The 19460-nt window shown below is 36.7% G+C and overlaps 1 protein-coding gene across 1 annotated transcript in view; it reads right to left on the bottom strand.

The window, feature by feature from the left end:
• The window catches only part of LOC145996358 (uncharacterized), a 188661-nt gene that overhangs the window by 72883 nt on the left and 96318 nt on the right, over positions 1-19460 (bottom strand). The window contains exon 3 of the mRNA XM_083132789.1: positions 3219-3344. Coding sequence (XP_082988915.1) covers positions 3219-3291 — 73 coding nt within the window. The 5' untranslated portion in view covers positions 3292-3344. The remainder of the gene's footprint in view (positions 1-3218; positions 3345-19460) is intronic.

Below are 19460 nucleotides of genomic sequence, written 5' to 3'. Positions count from 1 at the left end.
CCTCTAGGACCCTGATAGAATTCAAGTATAATAGTTGGTTTTCAAGGCTAACTTTCCAAAAATCCCAGGGTACAAGCAGATGTTTTCTGTATTGAACCTTACATATTACCTAAAGCCTCTCACCACCCATCCAATCACACAAATATAATCCTATCCCAAAATTCTAATTCAATTCAATTAAATGTTATATATACACAGAGCACTCCCTGACATTCGGTATGAGACTCGGCGGCAAGCAGCCTGGCATCAGCGCTTGTCTTTCCCGGTGAACGGGGTTCGCGACATTCGCTAGAGTTGGCTATTAAAATTACAGTTTTCATATTGTGTACTAACCTTTACTACAGAAGGTGTTGAAAATGATGTCCCTCTGCTGCAACACATTCCTGGCATCTCCGAAGGAAATTGGCATTTACACGTGCAAGTTAGTCTACTGTAATTCTCCCGATTTCTCGTACAATACTCTCTTTTAACTCATGGATGGTGTGTGGATATACTTTGTATACTTTATTTTTTTGAGTTATAACATGGCCATATAAGTGAAACCATGCTTCATCTGTGAAAATAATGAATTTAGGATCCACAACGCCATCGGCAACACTTTGTAAAACCCAGTCACAAAAATTCACACAACTCGCATTATCTTTTGGCTGTAATTCATGCACTATCGTCACTCTGTAGGGCTTAAATTTAAGAATTTTAGCGGCTCTAAATGCTGTGGTTTTTTAAACACCCGTTTCTTGTGAGAGGCGGCGGATAGATTTCCAAGGAGACTGTTCTAACCTTAGTCCTATCTCATAGAGTTTTTCATCAGTAAGTACACGTTGGTTTCTCTTTCCACTTTTATTCAGAACTGACCCTGTTACTCTAAACTTTTTACAAGGTTTAATATAGTGGTGCTATGTGGAACGGGAACACCAGGAAATTTCATTGCAAAACGTCGTCGCACTTCTCCACAATTCCTTTTTCCGAAGTAACACTCGAAAAGATAAATCCTTTGTTGTAATATAAACTTTCTGGTGCCATATTACGCCACAATCTTCAACACACGGACACAACACAACTTCCAAGGGAGGATTATACTGGCGTCAGTCTGCAACATCAACAGAAAGGGAAACAGAGCGAAAAAAAACAGACTGTAGCATGCGACTGTTGCGGACCCGTTCACTGGGAAAGAGAAACGCTGAAGCTGGGCCGCTTGCCGCCGAGTCTTGTAGCGAATGTCAGGGATATATATATATATAAAAATATAAATGGTGCAGTTATAAATGTCAATAAAAAAAATATTTTTCAACTTACATGGTTGCAGCAAACACTGTTAAGAGGCGGAAACTGTCCCAGTTTTTGATATGCGTTAAAATTACAATCTTTTACAATTACAATCACGTAAGGATTTTCCACAAAAAAATAACATTCTCCCTTGGCCCCCTTGTTCCCCGGATCTTACGCCGTGCAATTTCTTTCTATGGGGGTTTATCAAAGATAGGGTTTATGCACAACCAATGCCAACTTCGTAATCGGATAATGTATGCAGTGCAGGACATGTTACACCATGTCTGGAACAAGTTTGATTACCGCGTTGATGTGTGTCGTGTGACCAGGGGAGCCCACATTGAAGGCTTGTAATTTTAACTCGCATATAAAAAACTGGGACAGCATCCGCCTCTAACAGTGTTTGCTGCAACCACATGAAGTTGGAAAATAAAATTTTTATTGACATTTATAACCGCACCATTCATTTGTGTATACCCTGTATATATTGATGAGGGGGAAATAAATAAATATATATATATATATATATATATATATATATATAAATATTTAATTTAAAGTGCAGAGTTTAAATTTGACATTTCACATATTCAGACTTTAAATTAATCTACAAACAAAAGTCACAAATGTTACAGTACATTGCATAAGAATTAAAAACTAAAATTAACCTAATCAACTTCAAGATATCTTATCTTGCAATAATCTTCCGTCTGTCAGGTAGATTGTTCTGCAAAGGACACTAACAAAGCAAACTGACTGAATTCCGTTTTATTTTCCATGCAGCAAACTGTGAAAAACATGCCTGAAGGCATTTATAAATATGTACAAATTCAATGAGATTTTGATTATTAAAAGTTGCAATTTTTCAAATTCCCAGCGAGTAGCCACGCTGTATCAGTTTGTGTGTATATTTGTATTAATATACAAAAAGTGCAGTATTTATTCAATTTACATAATATGCTCTAGTGATATGTGTCCTTTTGTTTCTGCTATTTTCAAATCATCAGTTAACAGGGTGTCTACAAAAAACAACACATCCAAAATTCTTGACTCTTCCACGACTTCTTTTTAGTTTTTCTTAACCTTTATTTATTAATCCTACTTGGGTAAAGTTGGAAATTAGAATTACGGAAATATAAATATGTATTCAATGAAAAACCTCTATCAAAAGAACAGTTAAGATGAAAACTGAAGCTGTATTTATCAAAGAGAATTAGACTTGCTTAATCTATTAATGCAGCCTGGACTGCATTTGACAAGACTGGCATATAGACTTACGGTAAGTATAATCTTATGTGGGGCTTGTGTTGTCATCCTTATGGGTTTGTTATTGTCCTGTCATCCATCATATCTTACCACCGTTCATTCTCATCTTTGCGATTAGCCAAAAGGGGTAGAAAAGTGAAGTAAAATAAACTGAATCACTCATGGTGAGACCAAAAATTCTTGACCACAAGTATAATCTCTCGACTTTTTATGGACTTCCTGACCTACTTGTTTATTTCTTTACTTTTATGACTGGTAAGGCACCCTGGCTAATTATGCTCATCCCTGCATATTGTACTGTTAATAAAAACGCTTCCTCAGTCTCTAAAGAAATATACCTTCTATTCGTTTGTATATTTGGTCATCATTTCAATACTGAGTACTTTGGTCTCTCCGATGGTGTAGTGGTAACGTCATCACCTTGTAATCGAGGGGTCCTGGGTGTGATACCTGGTAGAAGCACATAGTGGTTCGGATCCCACTTTAAACTGTAGGTCCAGTCCCAATTAGCCTATCTGTGCATAAAGTGAACTTACAAACAAGAAATCTAATCAAATCAAGCGAGTGCTTGGAGATAACAAAAACAGAAAATGTTGCTGATTACACCACTTTCATATTCCCATGGTGCATTCAAAGAATATTGCTAACTTTACAGGGAATATTTATACAAGTTTTCCACATACCAGGTGTGGAATGTTGTGAGGTTGCATGACTAGAGAGTGTTTCTAAGCTGCTCAGTGCTTCCATTTCCTTCATCTTTCATCGCCTGACTCCATTCCATACAAAACACCAATTTCTAACATAGCCATCTGAAAAAAAAAAAAAAAAACACTAAATAAAAAAGTCACATTAAACAATTTTTAAACTAACATAATTCTACAGAAGCAATAACACACAACATACAAACTTTATTTCCATAAGAAAATTCAAAATTAACATCTTTTCTTGCCTAAACATGCTCCACATCATCATTTCACATCTTGTATGTTTTCAAGTCTAATAATTTTTCTTGTACATAATGGTTGCATTGTGGAATTTCTCTTTTAATTTATGCTTGTCACAAGCAAGTAAACACACTTTTTTATGTAACATTTCAGATGTAAACTTTTTCTCTTATTTAATGTTTGTCACAAGCAAATCCATTTTTTATATTTAAGAACATGCATTCTCTTCATCAGACATGCATTAAAATGCACATGAATTTCTCTTATCCAAATTGTTCCATAACACCCAAGTAGAAAAATTAATTAAGAGCTACAAATATTGATAAAAATACCACAATAAAAGAAGAAAATAACTTATTTGAAAAATTTAAAGGGAAAATTGAAGGATCCCTACATTTGATTGAATTTTTTTTCTATTACCAATATTGCATAATCTGGGCAGACTAATCCTCCACGGTCCTTTCAGAAACAAACTAAATACGTTGTGTGTATGTGTGGAGAATAAATTAATGTTTTCCTTCTCATTTCCAAACTTCCTTTGGATGAAATTTAGAGTTCAAATAATTATATCTTAAAAGTGATCAAAACTGCAATTGAATTGCCATTGAGCTTGGTAATGCACATCACCAGGTGAACAAGTTTGAATGCTCCAGTATTGCTTTTGAGCATTCCAAAGTCTGCTTACTTCCCTTAGTATTTCAAACTTTCTTTAAAATTAGGATAATAGATGTAGTAATAATGATTTAACTGTTACAAAGTAAGTGGATAATGTTACTTTGTATTAATAAACTGAACATCAATAATCATAAGACGACTTTTGCAAGATAGGAGACTTTAATTAAATCTAAATTGTTGAATATTAAATGTAGATACTAGGGTAGGAACTGAATTACTTTTCTATAACATAATCAAATTCTAATTCTCCATTTGCAGCAAAACTGTTTCCCATTATTAATACAATTTGGGTTGCATGGATGATATTAAATTTTTAATTATGGAAACTCCTCACTGAGTAATCATTAATTAATAGAATATTTATAATAAAATATTTTAAATTTTGTTATTATAGATGTAAAATTAATGTATTACATTTTTCAAATCTCTTACTTGTTATAATCACATACGTTGTTTACAAAAATTTAGTTTTGAAGCCTGAAAAATATTATGGAAGGCACTTTACATCATATGTTGGACAAGTTATCTGATGTACAAACATCTTTTCCCGAAATTTTGTTAGAATAAGAATTTTCTAAACTGAAAGAGTTAGATGAACAAAAATGTCGTGCAAAACCGCATACAGCTCTCTCCGATCATCAAAACACTTTCGACAAGCGGTCATTATATCTTAACAAGCAGAAACTGGGCAAAAGAAAAATTTTCGATCCCAAGTATTCCTCGATCGGCTCCTAGTCTCCAAAATCCAAAGTTAGAAACACCCGTTATGCATCAAACTACGATGTGGATGCTGAAAATATAGCTAGAAAGTCCCATTATGCTAATTTCGGATGTTTACCTTCATTTTAATAACCATATTGTACTTAAGTTCAACTCTATAATCGAGTTTCTACTGCATTATAATCAATTATGATAAGGAAAGCGATTCCTCATGATTCCCCCCTCCCCCGTGCACATTTCTCCAAACACACTGCAGTACTCCACATACACTTTCCACTCGAACCAAAATATCTTGCTTTCTGCTTTCAACGAAGTTACATTTGGCACAATTCTGTGTTATTGCCCGTTTCCGGTATATCCTTCAGTGCATTCATGCAATCACTGACACGTACGTCTTACTAAACACAAAGATGATAACTAACCCCTACATGAGTAGGAAGTGGCATCCGAGTGTTGTCCGCAGCAATTCCAACCTAAACGACAGAAGAGACGAATTGTGCTTTTCGATATACTACTCTGGCAAATGAACATAACGTCTCTCTCTTCCCGTAAACGTTATTTCCAAACGAAATGCCCAAACATCATGTTCATGTTCGGCATTTCGTTTCCAACAGTCTCATATCTGTACGCATTCGCGATATCCTCAGCCCAACAGGCCGTCAAAACTTGCAACGATGAAATCCCATGTGAAACACAGACAGCTCCCGACCAGCACAATCATCTGGATCGTTCCACTACGCGAGCCAAAAGAGGGGAAGTAGGTAAAAGGCGGGAGGGGCATTTCTTGTCTCCGGGCTCGTCACTGATTCTCGTAAAAGAAAAAAAAACCTCCCGGCATGTGCGCGCGTGGATGTGCAACAGCTACACGTACTTGATACTTACGTGTTTGTGCGCGTACATACACGTGTGCTAAATTCCATGTCCACCCCACGAGCGCAAAAGGAAAAGTCTACATGTATACATGAGATACATTTACTTAGCAAATTTAAACTTCCTGCTAAAAAAATGAAAAGCCACTCCTAGACTTATCAGCAGGAGCAGCGCCAGGGGGGTTCGATACCCGGTGGAGGCACAGTGGTTCGGATCCCATTTTAAAACTGCAGGTCCAGGGGACGGCGCTACAGGGGGGCTAGGGGGGCTGAAGCCCCCAAAACCGGCTTCAGCCCCCATACATTTTTGTAGTACGGTAGACGCATTTCGACCGAATTGGGGCAAGTACAATTTCTAGTTTGGTTAGATCGCAAAGTTACTTTTAAAACGATGTGTTCTAAAATCAAGGGCAGGGGGTAGATGTAGATATCCATAAATAGCAGTGGCTACTGGCCACTGACCATTTGATACTATGTAATGGGCCATCATGAGTGCCAAACTTGCTACGAAATCTGTTTCCTGCCTCGTAAGTGGACGACGTATTCAGTGGCTGTAAGATTGTTCTTTAATTGTTGGCATATGCAGCTAAACGTGTACATTATTAGGCTAATAATATTAGCCTCCGCAAATGGTATTGCTATATTTCGGAATAGGTCTAACAGATGTTAAAAATTAATTTTTATACGTAGGACAACGTTCAACATCTAAAGAGCCGTCAAGTTTGTTTTCTGTTTGTTAGTTCCTCATTCAAGTACCAACAATTGTACGGGCGTTATCGATTGTTTTCATCGTTATATCTATTCGTATAGTTTCAAATATTCAAGAGGGAGAAATGCGACGTTACAAATCAAAGAGTACACAAAGTAACTAATTCTTGAATGTGAAGAATTGGAAAGATTATAATTGGACCTCCCGCCCTGGTTATCTAGCAGCAATACTGTTGCCTTCAAATTAAGGGATGTCGGTTTCGATCCCCGGTGGAGGCACATATTATTAAGAGACTTGGATTCCACTATAAGCTGTAGGTCTCGTCCCAATTAGCTTCTGCGCATATAGTGGATTTTAATACAAATCCAATCGTATGCAAAAATCAGCATACATGGGCGATTTCTTTCTTCGCAGGTCTAGGCCTTCATGCTAACGAATTATTATTTGTGATGTTAGAAAATAATTTCTGCAGCACCGTCAAAGTGGCCAAATTTGATTCAGTGTAGAAGAATCAATCTTTGAAGTACATCTCGTAAAACTATTGATCCAATTCTGATCAATATTCAGAGAATAATATATTCTGAAATAAAATTATAATCTTCAGCAGTCACTTCTCGAACCAAAATGCCCAGTGCAAGAGTTGCAATTGCACATAATCATTGATTTTATGTCAATATATTTGTCTCGTATAGTGAAGGTGAATTTGTAGTTAAATATTTTTGTTCCTTGTGAGTGACACGTCCTAAGTGGACGATATTTCTCACATCTCCCCCATTTTTAGCCCTAGGTTCTGAATTCCAGTCGTTGAACAAGAAAAGGAAGATATTTCATCATGGAAGAGGAAATGGTATTATTGATATACTTTCTATTCAAGGGTGTTTTTGCTTATTTGATGCCTACTTTATTACGTTTGTAGCTTTTCATGCTTCAGAAAAGTGGTACTATCTTTATACGCTCCGTATACTGTTGTGATTTGGACAGTTTAGAGTCATGGCACACTATGAGGCAGAAAGGAAGCCGAAATAAAGACCTTCAGCAGCTGCTTGCAACGATTGGAACATTCAAAATTTCCTTTTACGAACTTTATAAGTTTTGTGTTATTAAAATGTTCAGACCCCCATCAACGGTTGCTTGCGGAAAACCTTCGAAAAGGATTTGGTGACAAGAGGATGAGTGCTCTATCTGTTCTGTCCTTTGAAGATTTGCAAAATCTTTGGATTTAAAAAAGGTTGTGGCTGCTCATAAAAACAGACATGCTCGTATCTTATCGTAGTTTCTTGCTGTGGCTCATTTTCTCAAAAAAGTTAGTCACACTGTTTATAAACATAGAAATAGTGTTATGTGTAGTATTTATACGTACATCCAGCGAGTTGATAATGAGTGCAGTTTCTATGGTGTATTTTGTACTCTTCACATGAATAGTAAGTCTCTGATATTATTCCACTCAATAATGGCTTAGGAAAAGAAACGATATATTTATTGCATTTTATTTGACATAAAAGATTCGTGCCTAAAAGTACTTTTGTATATGATGGAACAAAATGCAACATCTCATCAATTTAACTTGAGTTGTGATTGTAAAATATGCCAGCGGTAAAATTGTACCTTAGTAATATATTAAGTAAATACCTTTTAGCCAGTATTAGTTAGCCCCCGGAGAATTTGACTCCGAAATCTGTAGCTCCTTAGTTATTTCAGGCTGGCGCCGTCACTGTGTAGGTCCAGTCCCGATTAGCCTGTGTGTGCATAAAGTGGACTTAAAACAAGGGATGTCCATCTAAAAGTGTACAATTCAGTCTCGGTCATTTATGTTAATTATTTTATGAGCGTTGCAGGAACATGGTAACTTCAAACTGAATGATTTCTTTTTTAGAGTGAGTGAGCAACACACTATTAGAGGGGGTAAATATACCTCGACCCCTCTCCGTGGAAAATTACCTTGCCTTGCTCGCCTCTCCATGGAAAAAATCCTCCAGTCGTCCATATATGTCATTGGCCTCCCTTAAACAAGCTGTTCTTTTCAAATTTGCAAACGTCGTTGTTGTGATAAAATTAGGCGAAAATTAAGCAAGTCGCTAGTATTCTTCAGTTTCATTAACATATCACAGATGCCTACTAAAAAGTTCATTGGGGTTTGTTTCAGTGGCTGAAACATGCATGCATATTTCATGTTTTCTTTATTTTCAACGTCGCACCCCTAGATGATTAATCCTGGCGCCGTCGATGCTTATTAGTTAAGTAAAAAAAAAAAAGTGTCCTGGAAAAAATGCTGTCTTTCATAGAAATTCGACAAGCCATGGTGTGCAAACGGGGCATAAAAACACTGCCAAGCTTCATGTCCGAAACAGTTTCGCAGGGCAATGAAGCTCATTGCCTGTAATTGTTACACAAAACGTCATAGAATAGGGGGAAAAAAATAATGCTATTTATCTGTTAAATTAACTTTTACTTTTTGGATATGGCTGAGTAATTTGTTGCACATTTTACTCTGTAGGGTGCTAAGTTTCCTTCCACGAAGTTGTGGCTGGTGATGTTGAGACTTCAAAATGACGAAATTCTTGTTGATTATATTATTTCGTGCTTTTTGAGATGGTTCTTGCAATAAGCAATTGGCTTAGGCCTTTCTCAATGGAAAATACATTTTAAAAAATCACTTGAATTATGAATTAATTTCGGAAGTACCTTTCCGGAAGACACCCACATTTCAATATCTCTATCAGATACAGTACATCCTGAAGACTGCATTCATGCAGGCTAACGAAGGTCTGGCGCGTAAACTCACGGCTAGCATAATCATTATGGCTCGGAAGTTGAGGAAAAATCATCTTTTTTCTTCTGAGCATTGAAAACACTGTTAAACCTGATAGTAGCGGTTTTCATAGCGGATATATCATACGCGATTTGACGGGAGTTGGCGCCTGGGCGGCCGCCGTCAGGCGCACAAAGGGCAGCGAAACGCACGTAGTAGTTCGTTTCCCTTCAGTTACAACCAGAAAACATTCTCTTTATTTTTCTTTTTGCATTTTAGGCCCCTCTTTTTTGGCTGTAAGTATTTCTTGCCGTTTTTTAAACATATTTCTTCATTTTTCAGGTTTATTTTTCTCCTCCCCTGTTGCTTCGTGAATTTTAAATGCATTTGTTATCATAACTTACATATTTGCATTTCCCTACATGGTCCTTTTAGCAAGTGCGCCATCTGTGGCGGCGATTGAGGGCTTTTCGCCACTATTAACCCACGCACTATGGTAAACCTTCTCTGCAAAGGAAAATATACTGTCTTTGCCCTCCCCGTTTTGGCACCTTGCCGCCCCTCCCGGTTTTGGAACTCAATTGCCGCCACTGTTCGCCATTAATCGAAATTACAGTCAATGGAAAAGCACAATATTATACAACTGAAATGTTTGGCAATGGATTAAATAATTAATTGTGGTAAATTTATTTTTCCTCCAGCAAACTTAAAATACTTTGTATGAAACCTACTTTGGGGTTACCTTGTGGTTATGTAAAATTAGTTACAATATTTAATATATATATAACCTGATGTACGCGAAACAACTGTATTTTCAGATGCTGGCCAACTACACTGTATCACGGAAAGCCCACTCTGAAAGGAGGTGAATGAATGTAAAGACAAACTTTGCATTTTTAAATTTAAAAATCGGTTATCAACATTGCAGAAATCTTTAATAGCATGTTGATCATTCTGGTTTAATTATACACGTGATTCAGAAAATACAAAGGCATTAAAAAGCAAACTGTACTAGTTATTTTTTTTAAAAGGAAGGTAAAGGACATTTCCATAAGCAAGCTGAAAATATGAAAATAATCTTATTTTTTTGGAACCGAGTTTGAAAATTCGGGCACCATTTTAAGGCGCCCTGTACTTTTCTACCCCTTGTGCGTTTTGTGATTCTCCTTTCATCCATTTCAACTTGTTAACATTCAACCTCATCTTCACGATTAGCCAAAAGTGGCAGAAAAGCGAAGTGAAATAGAATTCAGTCAGTCATTCGTGATCAAAGTATGAGCACACGCTCACCACCATCATAGAAGTAGTGGATACTCCTTGTGTAAGGACGTATTTAGGGGGCCAGGACGGAAGACTTGCACAAAAATTAAATAATGAAATAACAAAATAACTAAAATTACATAATGAAAATATACTTGTTGTTTAATTGATAGTTATTTATTTCCTCCAAACTTATTGGAAGGCAAGGATTATATTGTGGTCATACGACTTTGAATGACCGTATCAAAGAAGATTTATGCTAGATTTAATACGCATAAAATATTACCAGGAACTTTACTTATCGTCAACTGGAGCTAACATTCTTTTTTAATATTCAATAAGTATTCAATTCTTTATCTATTTGACATTATTTTCCTTGCCAGGGCAGTTGCTTTTTTACAAATTTTACCGACCTTAACTACACGTAGGCTAGATAATGAATGCGCGCTGCTGTATCACTATTCTTGTACCGTCCATTTACCTATACATGTAATAAAAATGTAATATTAATTAATTTGAATATTATAATACTATTTAATTAATTTAATAATGCTAATTATAATTATTTTAGTTTAAAATAATAATAATTATTAATATTATTATTTTGAGAGAGACTTGGTTCGGACACCCCTCCCACCGAGACATGTTTTTAGATAACGTTCCTGTCCTTGTGTGAACAGGCTCTTTTTTTCATATGGAGTACGTGCTCAAAAAAGTTGAGCAATGGGATTTAATTTATTAATATGACCCACTATCTTTTACAGCACAATGCAGAAATTTGTATAGAGCAAGGGACTTTGTTAGGGACTAGAAGTGAGTGTTTCTCACCCTTTGAGACTTCTTAGTCTGGTGGCTTTCAAGTTAGGAGAGAGTTTGGTCAGCGAATTGTTTTGATGCTATCTTACTAGGAAGGGTCGACACAGGTAGATATTTTTGGCCCCGTATTAGGAGCATTTGTAACGGAATGTATCAACCGTTAGTAGAAGCTGCATGTTTAACCATTGCATGAACATTAGGAGTAGGGCTAGGACCTTGAAGACAATGGTAAACTTCACAGTAGTCTGTTCCCTTCAATTAGAACCAGGAAACACTATTTTTATTTTGCATTTTTATACCTTTTTAGGTCACTTTTGCTCCTTCCCTGTTGCTTTGTGAATTTTACATGCATTTGCTAACATAACTTACGTATTTCAATTTCCAAACATAGTATCTTTAGCAAGTTTGCCATTAAACGAAAATATTGTCAATGCCAAAGCACAATATAACTTACACTGAAATCTTGGGCAATAGTTTGTGGTAAATGTATTTTCCCTTCAGCAAACTTAAAATACTTTGAGTGAAGCCTACCGTGAGGATTCCTTCCTGGTCACTATTATCACTTTCATCTGTATTTTAAAGTAAAATTAATCACAACATAAAAGATAATACGTAATCTGATGTTCGCGAAACGCAACTGTATTTTCAGATGCTGACCTAGCCGGACCCTGTGGCCGAGTGGTTAGCACATCGCGCTCCGACGCCAAGGGTCCCGGGTTCGAATCCCGCTCGGGCTTGGTTGTTTGTGAATGTCCATCAATTTCATCACTCGTCCCCATCTTCGCAAATTAGCCAAGAGGCACAAAACGCGAAGTAAAATAAACTAAATCAATCAATCAGATGCTGACCTACTGTATTGTGCAACGCCCACTCTGGATGGTTGGTTTGATTTGGTGTTTTAACTCCACTTTATGCACTACTTTATCCGGACCACTATGTGCCTCCGCAGGGTATCGAATCTGGAATTCCTTGATTACAAGGCGAAGACGCTACGGGGAGGCCCTTAGGCTCACTCTGAAGGGATGTACATAAATGACATACAGAAAAACGTTGTGGAATATTTTCTGTAACCTTGAACTAAAAAGATGTAGTTCAAACAACGGGTTTCATTGAATTATTCGACTACTCTTGTAATTTATGAAAGTCACTTTCATTTTTTTTAATTGTAAGGCCATTCTATGCAGGCACGTAGCCAGGGGGAGGTCTAAGGGGGCAGAAGCTCTCCCGAAATCCTACAAATATATAATTTAAATGTTATTTTATTTATTGTTAATAACAGAAAGAAAGTTATAGCCACGTAAAAACTGCATTACATCGAAAAAAGTTTAGTGTATGTATACTAGAGGAATCTGATTATATATTTATATTTTACCATTTAATCCAAATAATAAATAGATCCACAGCATCCAAATTTATAGTTATCTTTATGAGAGGTCATATAATTAAACTGTATGAGTAAAATTTACCACTAACTGTTGAAGCCTTTTCTTCGAACGATTGTGTAAAAGTTAATAACAAAATAAAATAACTATGATTTTCAATACACTAACTGTACAAAATATAAGAAAAATAATGGACAACAATTGTGTTAGATATTCACTGATACTTTGGATCGAGTAGAAAAATCTCTCCATTTATGTAACAATAGCAATACATTTGGATTGAAATTGGTATATTTTTAATAACTTATAATAATAATTATTATTGTAAAATAACTTAGTGTTATTGTCATTATTATTTGTACTAATCAAGTTTTATCTATGACCTAACCCCCTCTACAAATATTTCTGGCAACGCCCATGTTCATAAGGGATGAGGCCCCCCGAAATAAAATTCTGGCTACGGGCCTGATTCTATGGGTCATTTCTTGAGATTTTTTAGGTCACAATCATCCAACTTCCGAGTCATAATTGGAATGAGTTCCAGCCTGTTACGGGACATAGAGACGTCAACCTTCTTTAGCACAGTCTACACCAAGTATAACAACAGTCTACACCAAGTATAACACCAATCCGATGCTTGGAACGGGCTCTAGAGGACTCAGGGGAACTTTAATTGTAACCAGCCGATACAATAAATTTCTAACTTTAATGAATGTAAAATCCATGTACTGGGGCGACCTTGTGCGACCACCTGCAAGTCTCCGTACTTTATTTACTTATTTACCTTCAACAGAGACAAGTCTCGAATTACAGAAGGTAGTCTCATAATGTTACATTTACATCCACGTCAAATCATCCAGGTCATGTCACCCACCAACACCGATTTTGATGAAATTCTGTATACTTATAGAACTTTTCATGCTGATTCCAAAAATGACAACTTTTTTGAGATTGGTCGAGGGGTTCAGAAGTTACGCGCTTTTTAAAATCTCCGTGTGCGCCACATGAGGCTACAATTTGAATGACACGTTTAGGTTATAAATGGTCGTATCTTCTCTCAGGTTTGCCTTAGAAAACTTCAAGTTTGTTTTCTTTTGTTCACAATAGTGTAAGCTTTCATTTAAATAATGTTTCAGATGAGTGCATTAATAAACATGTATTTTTATGTATTCTTTTAGAAAAATATAAGACTAACTTCAAGAGCGAATTTCATGCAATGTCCCCCCTTCAATTTTCCCCAAATTTTATATGTTGGTAGTAGCTCAGTGCGTACTAATGTTTGATGAAAAATTGGGATGGGCGGTTCAGAGACAGGGTGATAAAAAAATCATTTGCATGAAATGACATTAAAAGTTAATCTTATTAAAAATGCTTATTTATTTAGCACAGTCTGGTGTACAATATGTTTTAAGGTATAATATTCCAAATTTCTGTTCACTATGTGTAAAGGTTTACCATTTAACTTTAACAACAAACAATTTCACCTGACATCACACAAAACACGTATCACAAACACTAGCACAATATGACATATCCAATCCTCATAATAAATTCATTATTTAGGAATAATACCCCTTTAACATATTCATAAATTTGGCCTGTGTCGTACAGAAATCCAGATCGACCAAATGCTTTGATGTCTAAGGGTCATTTTTTGTAGTGGGGGACTTTTATACATTAATGTACTCGGGATTAAGTATGTAAGTAAACGTCCATTACGTAAATGACCCTGCCTCACATTAAACCATATTCTTTCTAGTATGGTACTACTATCAATATATCCGTTTATTATTTTACATAGAAACATTTATTGAGAAATTTCCCGTGTCGGGCAATGACGGACAATCAAAATTTTACTGTATGCAGAAGTGGCTCAAGATAAAATTTTCAACCGAGCGAGGTGAATTTTTGACGTTCCGTACATTCCATCCAGACCCCCCTCCAAATCTTTCTATCCTGGTCCTACTGTGTACCTTCCTCCAATAAGAAACATACATATTTACCGTTTTAGTGACGAAAAGCAATAGCCTTATTTTTAAAATACTTAAGTGTTGCTGTTAAAGAACACATTTATTGCAGCTATGTGTTTGTTTATTACCTAAATAATGACATCAAAATAACAGTAATCTCTTAGCTTAAATTACTACACGATTTTTCCAATTAGGATTTTCATGACAAAACATATTTATTTTGGTAAGGGTGCTGTGTTCCCTAAATATGTAGAAATTCATATTATGAAGAAACTAATTAAATTAGGGTGCCTCTTAAGGGCATATTTAGCCATTTCTGCGTGATAAGAGCATTATTTTGATGGATTTTCGGTCATATTCAGCATATTTTCGCTCTTTCAATAAATATACAGTCATTTTCGAAGTGGATTCGTTTTTTTTTGTTTTTCATTTTACTGCAGCAAAATCTTTTTCATTTTCATTTGAAAATGTACAGAAAGTATTCATTGTGTATTGCAACTCAGGGCCCATAAAGTGAACTAAAAATACTACGAATGTGAAAATATCTCAGCATTTAGATATTGATGTTTGAAACAGTCAAGTTATAAGGGCATATTTTTAAATTATAGTGCATATTTTGTACAATTTTAGGTCATAAGAGCATATTTTATTTTGCATATTTTGGTGCAGCAGCAGTTTCAATTAATTCAACACTTTTGAAAACAAAAGACAACAAACCCTGTGGAGAGAGTGTGGTTCGGATCTCACTTTAAACTGTAGGCCCGGTCCCGACTAGCCTTTCTGTACATAAAGTGGATTTAAAGCTCGAACAAATAGCCACACTCATGTAATCAGAAATAAGGGTTTGAGCGCCCCCTCCCGTCGCCCGGCCCGAGGGACAGTTTCCACGTCCAGCCAGACGCGAGGACCCGAAACTTATCCCCCCACCAACCTTTTCCCGCGGCGAGCTGGAGAAAGAGAGGTTTGCGCACTGGATGGTTGTAGGAGCGGGAGAACACTTAGCATTGCGCTTATGGGAGTATTATTTTACTTGTTCTCTTAGGAATATCAAACTTCCGATGGTGTAGAAAAACATATCAGCGGGAACAGGACAGGTTGAAGCTTTTCTTTGTGTTAGGAAAAGTTGAAACATTCATTTCATTAGACGCAACTTGAAATTGAAGTTGTTTGTCTATAAGGAATACATAGGAGTCTATAAATAATTATTCCTAATATATTTTACAATCGTAGTATCTAGCTTAATAATCAACTTTCTCGCTGAACAAGATGATAATGTAACCGCTGAATACAATAATTCCTGTCACACCAGATGCACGTGAGAAATGCGTCGTCACAACTCTGCAAATGTTTCAAAATTAATATCTGGCACATTGCACGAGTTTCGTTGGCTTCATAGCCAGCCCTTTGTCGGGAGTATTGGTTGGTATTTCGCGGAACATAACTGGTTGCGTATAAGGGAATGCATCTGCATAATGAAAACCCTGCCACGAAGTTTCGTGACACTGTGATGCACGTTTCCAGACGCACTGCGAATAATTTATATTGTCGAAGAAAGTACACGAGGACATACGAGGTATTGCGGGTTTGCATACAGCCCAAGGATTCCAACACATTTGTTGCAGTTTTCCTGTCGTCGGAGCGATTGCGACATTGCGGACTTCCTGCATCGTTTTTGTGCTTCATTTACCATATTTTATAACAGTTTCATGCATTCAGAGTAGGGATGGCAACAAAATCCAGATAACGGATATCCGCTTCGGATGCAACGGATAATCAGGAAGTCCGGAGAAAACATATTTGATGAAGAATTTGTAGAAAATCCGTACAGTGAAATACGAAAATGAATAAAATAATATGTGAATAACGATTCCAAATTCAAGCACTTAGGAGTAATACTAACAAACGAAAATGATATTAAAGAGGAAATAAAAAGCAGGCTTAATTCAGGAAATGCATGTTACTTTTCTCTTCATAAACTTTTGTCTTCTCGTTTAATATATAAGAAACTAAAAGTTAAAATATACAAAACAGTAATTTTGCCTGTAATATTATATGGATGCGAAACTTGGTCCCTTACATTGAAAGAGGAACATAAATTGAGAGTATTTGAAAATAAGATCCTTAGGAAAATATTTGGAGCTAAAAGGGATGAGGAGACAGGTGAGTGGAGAAGGTTACATAAGTTAGAACTACGTAATTTGTATTCATGTCCAGATATTTTTAGAATAATTAAATCAAGAAGACTTAGGTGGGCAGGCCATGTGGCACGAATGGGAGAGGAAAGAAGAGTTTACAGGATTCTTGTTGGGAAACCTGATGGTAAGAGACTTGTAGGAAGGCCAAGGCGAAGATGGAGGGACAACATTGAGATGGATTTAAAGGAAATCGGTAGGGATGGAAAAGAGTATATAGATCTTGCTCAGGATAGGGACAGATGGAAGGCCTGTGTTGCTGCAACCATGAACCTTCGGGTTTAATAAGGCTTGAGAGTTAGTTAGTTAGTTAGTTAGTAAATCGGTTCTGGACCGTAAAGTATCTGTAAAGTATTTCAATTCGGTCCAGTAACCTTTTCCCCGGATTAATTTAAATACGGTCAAGCAATATTTTTCCGGATGATATTAAATACTGTCCAGGAACCCTTTTTCAATGAAACAACACACAACTTGGACCCAATTTAAACTGTGCGAGAAAAAAAAGGTGCCGGTTCTGTTTGCTGAATCCAACAGAACCCATTAGAATTTATGAGTTCCTTTCACAACCCCACTTTCCAACCTAGTGACATCTGAGATATATCAACATCTTTATGACCTGGTGGACTGTAAACATACTCGCGCGATCGTCCACGTATGTGCATACTAGGAACTTTCTCAATTTCTGAGCTGGGAGAGGGGGTCAGGCTGTAGACATAGAACTGAATGGTAGTAATAATAATTGAATAATCATTATTATTATTATAAACTACTTTATTGCTAATTTATTATTTCATCCATGGGAATCTTTTTCATATTATCCACCAGATAAATGATCATCGAGCACAAATATTTGTCGGGGGAAATCCTCCTCTCCCTCTGGATTTTGCATAGGTGTGCTGCACTGACGGATTTTTTCTTATGAATTCTCGATTGAATGTCGCTGATATAGGACACAAACACGGCTATATACACGGTGTCCAAAAAGTCGTGCAACCGAGAATTTGAACCTACGTAACTTTTGTACAAAAAGCGATGGGTACATGAATATTACACTGGGTATTAACTGTCTATGTACATATTTTTAAAACATTAAACGAGAAAATCATGCTCTAAATAAACGTTTAGTAAGCGGGAAAAGTTACAAAGGCGTAAAGAAGTTTTTGTACGAAGTAAAGGCTAACATGGATAAAATACAGCTGTGGAGTCGCTTGCCAACATTTTCTATGTGTATGCCTCTGTGGGTAATAATACTCATTAATAATACTTATCATCAAACAGATGAACGATAAATTTTTACGCATTTTTTGCAGGGTTAATTATGGCAAATTCATATTTTCGAGATGTACTGGCAACATTGGTCGTGCCAGAGGTGTGCCCAACATCTGGCTACGTTATTCAATCGATGCCCGGACGAAAGAAAAGAGTTTAAACTTATCGTACAAAAAGATAGGTATTGTGGAACCACAGGCAAAAAAGCCTGCGCAGACCTGCGACTCTTGCATCGTACACCCGCGTGGAGGGGAGGGGCAGAGTGGAGCCCTTATGGCCCGAGTTGAACCGATGGAAGGGAGGTGCCCGGAGACTTTTGGCCGAAGGTTCCTTTCTTGTGATCGCTCTATAGGTGGGTTTCGTGTGACGTCAGAATTCGCACCGCCGCCATGTTTGCGGCCGAGTTGTTTGTGGTCTGCAAGGAAATACCCATCACGTAGGACAATGGGATCCATTCTCTTTGCACGTAGCGTTCGTTACACCTGCGCCAACTGTACGTTTATTGTAAAATTTCGGTAAAACATTGCATACAATTAATGACAATGTTGTATCATCTGGAAATGGCGGTAATTTTTCGTGTTCAAGCTCTTTGCGCACTCGACGCAAAAAGACAGGAAGAAATGGCGAAGTTTTGCTGTGTACATCCATGTGAACTGGACGATAACGAAATTACAAGAGCCTAAACCTTTGGCCAACTCTAGTCCACGTGTGTTTAATTACTTGACCCAGCTACCTGGAATCAATTCGTTTTCGTATTTATTAGTGGTTCGGAATCGGCTTGAAATATTTACATCCAGTACAGATTTACTAATATTTTCAAGGCTCTGCCATTATCGTCTGTTTCCCTTTAAGGTTTGTTGTTTGTTAAAATGTGGAGTTGCTCAAAAACAGTAATTCACTCCTTGCTTTAAAAATTTGGGATATACCGGCCTCCGTGGCGGAGTGGTTAGCACAGCGCGCTACGATGCCAGGGGTCCTGGGTTTGAATCCCAGGCTGAGCATCGGTGTTCTAATAAGTTTTGCTTTCATCAGTTTCAACATATCATCACTCAGCCTCGTCTTCACGATTAGCCAAAACTGGCATAAAAGCGAAGTAAAATAAACCAAACCAATCAATCAATTTGGGATACTTTGATAGCAGTGTTTTCTTTTCCTGACAGTACACAAAGCCTACTACCGGCAAATTTTCTCATGGATGGTGCACAATTAATAACAGTTTGCTTTAACGAACGAAATATAATAAATAATCAAGTACAAACGTACAATTATCAAGATGAATTAAACTTTGAATATTATCATTTTTATCATCAAACTTATCGGAAGTATCAGCACCTTTCTACCAAAAAAACAACAACAAAGAAACACTATTG

The sequence above is a fragment of the Lepisma saccharinum genome, chromosome 12, assembly GCF_977018435.1.
Source record: "Lepisma saccharinum chromosome 12, izLepSacc3.1, whole genome shotgun sequence".
In the NCBI taxonomy this organism is placed as follows: Eukaryota; Metazoa; Arthropoda; class Insecta; order Zygentoma; family Lepismatidae; genus Lepisma; species Lepisma saccharinum.
The sequence above is the reverse complement of the archived record's forward strand: the minus strand, read 5'-3'. Positions and strand labels throughout refer to the sequence as shown.